The 6,832-nt window shown below is 38.9% G+C and overlaps 1 protein-coding gene across 1 annotated transcript in view; it reads left to right on the top strand.

Moving 5' to 3' along the window:
* Nucleotides 1–255: 255 nt before the first annotated feature.
* LOC138031649 (TNF receptor-associated factor 2-like) overlaps nucleotides 256–6,832 on the top strand; it is a 7,972-nt gene continuing 1,395 nt past the window's right edge. Inside the window, exons 1-7 of the mRNA XM_068879306.1 lie at nucleotides 256–398; nucleotides 824–884; nucleotides 1,143–1,247; nucleotides 1,679–1,843; nucleotides 2,380–2,454; nucleotides 5,909–5,998; nucleotides 6,297–6,832. The exon at nucleotides 6,297–6,832 is cut by the window's right edge and continues 1,395 nt beyond it. Of these exons, the coding sequence (XP_068735407.1) occupies nucleotides 256–398; nucleotides 824–884; nucleotides 1,143–1,247; nucleotides 1,679–1,843; nucleotides 2,380–2,454; nucleotides 5,909–5,998; nucleotides 6,297–6,832 (1,175 nt within the window). The remainder of the gene's footprint in view (nucleotides 399–823; nucleotides 885–1,142; nucleotides 1,248–1,678; nucleotides 1,844–2,379; nucleotides 2,455–5,908; nucleotides 5,999–6,296) is intronic.

The raw sequence follows: 6,832 nt of genomic DNA, 5'->3' as shown, positions 1-6,832 counted from the left end.
ATCAGCTCTAAATTAAGACAACCAATGTAAAATCTCAGTGTTTTAAACTTATACTAATAAATGTGTCAAATCACCTCATCCCGCTCCCCCTTGTTTTTCTACGGTCTAAATCAGTTCTTTTCTGATTCCTCAACTAACTAGGTCGAACTTGAAAGTGATTTCCAGACTACAGAGAAAGTCAGAGGAGTTGACTTGTGCAGTTGAAACGCCCACCTACACAGAGTTTACTGGAAGGAAGAAGAAAACGATATCCATATGCCAGGCTATCAATTAGCAAATCGTGACAAGTCAAAAATTGACGCGAAGTACTTCTGCTCCTACTGTGGACTACTTTTGCTAGATGCCATGCAGACAAGTTGTGGACACTTTTATTGCTCTTCCTGCCTAGGAAATTTAATGTGAGAATAAATACTTTATCTTTTAGAAAGCAAAGAGCATGTTACCGAACTACCAACTGCGCGTGCGAAGCGGGAAGAAGGTCATGTGAGAAGACGGGGTCTTTACATAAAACAATACAAGTTATTTACTCTTGGGATTGTATCACGCTTCAGTGAACTGGATATCCATTGTTCTAATGGAAATAATCCCCCAAATTGAACTGCATTATGCGATTGGTGAAAAAGGCGAATGTAATCATCCATCTAATTATATTAAATGAATATAGCAGTTCGTTAAACTACAATACTTACAAAATAATTTAACATAATTTACAGCTGATATTGGGAGATTATTATGATTTTTATTTAATGGTGCATCTTCGAATACGAAGTTTAGCATGAACCACATATTTAAGTGAAATAAAGTTTCATGTTTTTTTTTCTAGTGACCAAGTTTTAATGGTGATGGTTTGCCGTGTTGATAAACAGCAACTTCATGGAAATGAGGTCTGGTACTTTTTTCTGCAAAATCCTATGTAGATTGGCGAGGTATCTTACTTTGGAAATGAAAAGTATTCGGAAAGGGAGAAAGACTAGGAGGAAAAAGAACAAATACATGCCTCTTATTTGATGGTTTAGATATAATACGTGCGGATCTATTATGAGTATCAAAGAATTTTTCTGACCGAGGAAAATATAGGCTGACGTAGGATTGGCCATACTCAATCGACTTGTGGAAGCCTTAACATATTATTATCTTTGTAGGTTTTTGCAGACAAATTTATGCGTCGTGAAGTGGAAGCTACTGTCGTGTTCTGCACTTTTACAGATGATGGATGTACCTGGAAAGGAGAAGTCAGGCATTTAGAGGTACTTAGTGGAGAAAGACTAGAGATAAGTGATCAGTTTGCGGTGTCCTCAATTAGTGCTTTCCTTTACTTTCTGTTTATCTCAGTGCTGGAGCAAGGATGAACAGACTCGTATCCAATCCAATTCACCATGAGATTCGTCGGTGCTTTTGTTTTGCCGGTAGTATTCACACTTTCCCCCCCTCCTCCCTATTGGTAGACTGATCGTTGTTAAAGATATTAACTATTCCCTCACTATACAGTTGAGGCAGCGAGCCATCAATTAGGATCAGTTTGTGGAAACGATAGAAAATGTCACTATTCCCGTCTGGTTTTCAATTTGCCTCTTCGTCAGACTCAGCGGCTTTTGTACCCCGTTCTGGGCTGTAATCATTAACCGGCGCTCCTTTGTCACGTCAATTAACTTACTCGCATTTCGTGCTTATTTTTCAGGATCACACGAGTGGCTGCGAATACTTGAAAGTTCCATGTGTACATACTGAGTGTGTTTGGACGGGGGAAAAAGCTCTGCTTCCTGAGCATGTGGGAAATGAATGCGACTTTCGGATGGAGACTTGCAACTTTTGTTATTCTCCGGTAGTCTCTCAGAAGATGAAGGTACCGGTATATGTTGTGTACGTGTATACGCATTTCGCATCACCTTTTCAGAAACCTCGTGCCTGACATTGCAGTGATGGACCATGTGTAGCTCCGCCATGTTGCTTTTACACAGCTGAGTGAAGAGAGCTTAAGTTTTCAGAATATCGTGCATGAAGGAAATCGTAACTGTAGCACTTCTTTTCCAATTTGATCTGTATGGGACGTTTAAAAACACACACATGGTTAGCACTGACGGAAAAGAATATAGCTGACGGTTAAGTGGTCTGCCTTTTTAATATGTTTTAGTGGCATAGGTGGTCTCAAGCTGAATATAAATGAATAAATGAGTGAACGAACGAACGAATGAATGAATATTGCGTAAAGAAAATTAAATTCGGAAAACGTTTAACAGTGTGGAACAAGCTATATGTACACGGGAGACTGGACAACTAGTTTCTTTTTCATTTACCATTTCTCCAAAAGCACATTGAATAATTTATACCCAAGTATGCGTTGCCATTAACGCACTGCTCTTCGTCATTTCTTTCTCGAAGCTTCACCAGGACAATGAATGTCCTGTTTCTCCAGTTGATTGTGATAAGTGCAATAAGGGAACTACCCGTGGAAAGGTGAGTTGACCTGAGACTTTCACTCATACATAGTGGGACAGTTATTCAGGGTTTTTTCGGTGTGACTAGGCCTCTTTTAGAAATACTTGCACCAACATTCTGTCATGCCGTCAACCAGGGCTACCTTTAGTTAACTTTCGTAACCAGTTTGGGTTTAACAATACAACAACAAACAACAATATTTTATTAACTCACACTTAGACTAATTACAAAGGATTGTTATATACATTACAAGTTTATTAAAGAGAATAATTAGAAAGTAGTTTAGGTAATTGGAGCCTAGAGCTTAAAGGAACGGTAAGGTTTTCGAGTTAACCTCTAGTAACTATAGGTGGTTTTCACGTTACGTCATCGCCGCCATGTAGGTGAACGAAAACAAAAGATCCCTCATTAGCTTCTTTTGTTCGTCCACCAGAAGTCGTACATTTCTCTATCGTTGGCTTGCACATGACGTCATTGGCGGCCATGTTGGTGGACGAAAACAAAAGATCGCTCATTAGCTTCTTTTCTTCGTCCACCAGAAGTCGTACATTTCACTATTGTTATTGGTGTGTCTAGAGGTTGGTTGAAAACCACCTATTTACGGTTAATTTTAAATAAAAAAGTAGCAACAAAAGAAGAAAGAGACCAGTACCAGTTAATAATCCATATGCTTGATGATATTAATTTAAAAGTGTTTTTACACAATTCCTAAGAGTATTGTTTAAACAGTAGATATTGTTTTAATTCTTTGGCAAAGGAAGGGATATCATGCCAGAGGTCAATCGCCTTATAGGAAAACATTTGTTTCCCAGTGTTGGTTCGAATACGTGGTTTGCAAAAATTTTGCTTTGATGCATACCTTGTGTTGTATGTATGTCGGCTCTTAGCATATTGAAATAGGTTATCAAACACCTTTGGTAAAAGCCCTTTATGCCACATATGTGTAAATTTTAAGGCATACAGGTGGTAAACATTATCAACTGTTAAAATGTCTAAGAGATCTAAGAAAGGGAGAGCGCTTTCAGTGTTTAATTGTAACTTGTGAGTTGGATTTTTTGTTAACAAGCACCCCGATTAGTTTCCATGTTGTTTTCAAATTGTTCTTATGCAAGTCAAATTGCGTCCTAAAGTAGTTATTTTTAGCTAGCTCTTTAACTTTATTCAGCTTGTTACTGAATAGTTTGAAGTCCTTGATCTCATCCTGATCGTTATACTTAAGAAATGAGTCTTGAATAGCTTTTATTTCTTCTTTATAGAAGTCATGATTGCATTTGAGATCCATGGTTTTTTAAGTTGCTTCCTTTTTTTATTTGATAGCTTCCGCACAGGTGCGTGTAAATCGGGTATTTGTTGTAGCGTTTCCGCCACTCGATACTCTCGTTAACACCCGTTGTGACAAGGTTCCTAAAGTCAATATTTGCTAACGCGTTTAAGAAAGCTTCATCATCAAATTTCGAAAAGTTCCTAAAGTACTTAATTTCATTGGTGATAGGAAGTTTATTAGCTATTGAACAAAAAGTCGGTAGATGGTCAGAAATATCAGCTAGGCATATACCTGCTGTATTAATTTTTTCAGGTACGTTAGTATAAATGTGATCAATTAAAGTAGAGGTGTAGTTTGTTATCCTGGTAGCTTTAGTTATAAGAGGCATGAAACTTATTTCAAGTAGCATGTCAAGGTAATCCGAGGTATAACTATCATCATTATATTTCAAAAAATTAATGTTGATGTCACCTAAGACAAAAACTTCATGCCCTTTATTATTTAACCGTTCTTATTCGGCCTTTAATGCTTTATAAAAGGAACCCCGATGACTCGAGGGATGTCTATAAATACAACCAATCATAACACCCTTTTGTCTTTTCCGTGGTGATTCAATCCAACAGGATTCAACACCATCCTGACATAACTTAAAATCACATCTTCTAGTAAACTCAATTCCTCAGAGACATAGAGACGAACACTCCCAGCAATGCAACACTCACTTGCATTAACTTGCGAAGACTTGCGACGACTTGCGTTTGATTTGAACATGTTCAAATTTTGAACGCAAGTCCGCCCAACTTGCTTCTCGTTTGGCCACTCAACGCATATGGATGCAAGTTTTCTCAAGTCATTCGAACTTTTTGGTTACCATGGAAACCTTTTAGCCAATTTGATGCAGATGTTTGAGCGGGAATCTCAAACTATTTCGCGCCTTTCGCGCTTTCCCTTTTGACAAGATGGCTTCTGTCACGGAGCAAAATTCAGAAAACTTAAGCCCCGAAGAGCTAAAAGAAAACAAGGATAGAGAGATAAAAAAACATAAGAAAAAAGAAAACTACAACAGGAGACCCAGTAGCGGTGGAAGTATAAGCAGCAGCTACAGTGAAAGTAGCAGCTCTTCCGAGTCTGAGCCTAGGAAAAAGAAAAAAAAAACAAAAGTTCTGCTACTTTTGGAAAGGACTTGCTGTCAACTTGCGTCGCGTTTGGCCACCCTATCGCAAGTGAACGCAGTTCTTCGCAAGTGAGAACTTGCGATGACTTGCGTTTCCTTTGGCCAGGGCTGAAGTTATGGCTCGCAATTTATGGCCCAAGTATTGAGCACAAAAACTATAAATTGAACTGTAAAAAACATATTTGTTATATCTTCTGGTAATCAAACCGCCAGGAAAGCACACCAGCAAGAGGTGAAACGGACAGTGGAACGAGTTGCGGGATTGCGGAAAATAAATCAAGTCTTCTACGTAACGAGGAATGATATAATGTGCTCCTTTGTTTTTTTAAGATGGCCCATTTGAGATCCAAGGTGGTTTGTGCAATCCCACACCTTGATGGCCAACCATATTACGGGCACGACGAGAGAGAGATATATCATAAGGCTCAGTCTAAATTGCCTCCCGCCGAGAGAAAGCCCTGTGCATTGTATTACCTTACCTATGCCATGCTCGGCCGAACAGTTGTAACATTGTAACAGAGATATCCACTAGAATCCACTAGAGTGTAATTGTCAAGTGTCATGAGTTTATTCAAATATAAGTGCTACACGGCCAACGTGTGAATTAACGTACCCCTTCTCGTTACTTGCACGTGATTAGTTGTGAGCTTGGAAGGAAGGAATCGTAAAGACAAAAAATTCTAAGACGTTTGTGCAAAGGTGGGGTTAGGGGTAAGGCGGGGAAGGGGGTCCTTAAGGGTGCTTTCGATTGACCCTATTCCGCAATACGAAATATGTGGATTGATGATTTGAAATGGCATGTCTGGTGTTTTGAAGCAACAAGGATAATAAAGATATGATTAAAATAGCATTTTAGGAGGTGTTTGAGAATTTTAATAATGTGAATCGCTGTAAAAACGAAATGTTTCTAACTTCTATTCTACGTATTACTATTCCGGAATATTGTCAATAGAACGCACCCAATAAGAAAGAAAAGGGACATTGACGATTGGATTGATTAGAAGTAGCAAAAAAACTTTCTTATAACCTTACAGCTGGCAGATCAGCAAAATCCTATTATGGGAGATTGCGAGGGAATGCAAGGTCCGTGTCCATTTTCTCAGATTGGTTGCTCCAAGACAGAGGTAAGCTTGACATCCTTAGGAAAAAGAAAAGTGGTGTTGGTTATAAGATTTATGAGCAGAAAATTATTTCTGCGAAGCCTATAATGACATGACATCAACACCTGTTTGCGAAATATTGACTTACTCTCGTCGAAAAATACCTTGCAAAATTCAATACACACTCTGTTATATTTGATTGTTAAGTTATAATCGACCTTGTCAGGGCGACGTTTCGAGGTCTTCCTAAGTGTTTCACATCCGATTTCAAGTATTCTATGTTGCATAAATACCTAACATAAACGAGTGTCTTGCTTTACAGGTCCTCAGTCAAAAGGAGAAGAAAGAACATTTGATACATGAGAGCATTCATCACAACGTTCTCGTTCTTCAGTTCGCTCTTCGCGTGAACGGAGAAATGGAATCCTTCCTGAGATCTGATCCCAGGAATGTGTCTACGAGACAACAAATATTTGCGAACTACGACAATGTTATCCAAGATATCCTTAACCAGATTCAACTACATTCAGAGGTAAGAAGAAATCTACAAGAAAAATTGCTTGAACACAGTGAGAGAATTGCATCGTTGGAGAGAAAAGTGGCGGCACCGAATATATCAGCTGGGTCGGGTGGGGCATCTACTCAAAGTGTTCCTGATGGTGAAGGCAGCTCAATCAGTGCTGATATCACGAGAAGAGTGATAAATCTAGAGAACAAAACTGCAGATCACAAAGTACTTATGGTGGAAAACAATCGCACCGCGATGGAAACAAGTCGAGAAGCTGCCAATCTTAGGAGACAGCTTGATACTGTGCAGGAGACTACACGGAGGACAGAGAGAAGGATGGAATCCATTGA

Source organism: Montipora capricornis, chromosome 2, assembly GCF_036669925.1.
Source record: "Montipora capricornis isolate CH-2021 chromosome 2, ASM3666992v2, whole genome shotgun sequence".
Lineage (NCBI taxonomy): Eukaryota > Metazoa > Cnidaria > Anthozoa > Scleractinia > Acroporidae > Montipora > Montipora capricornis.
Note: the sequence above shows the minus strand (reverse complement) of the source record. Positions and strands in the feature narration are given on the sequence as shown.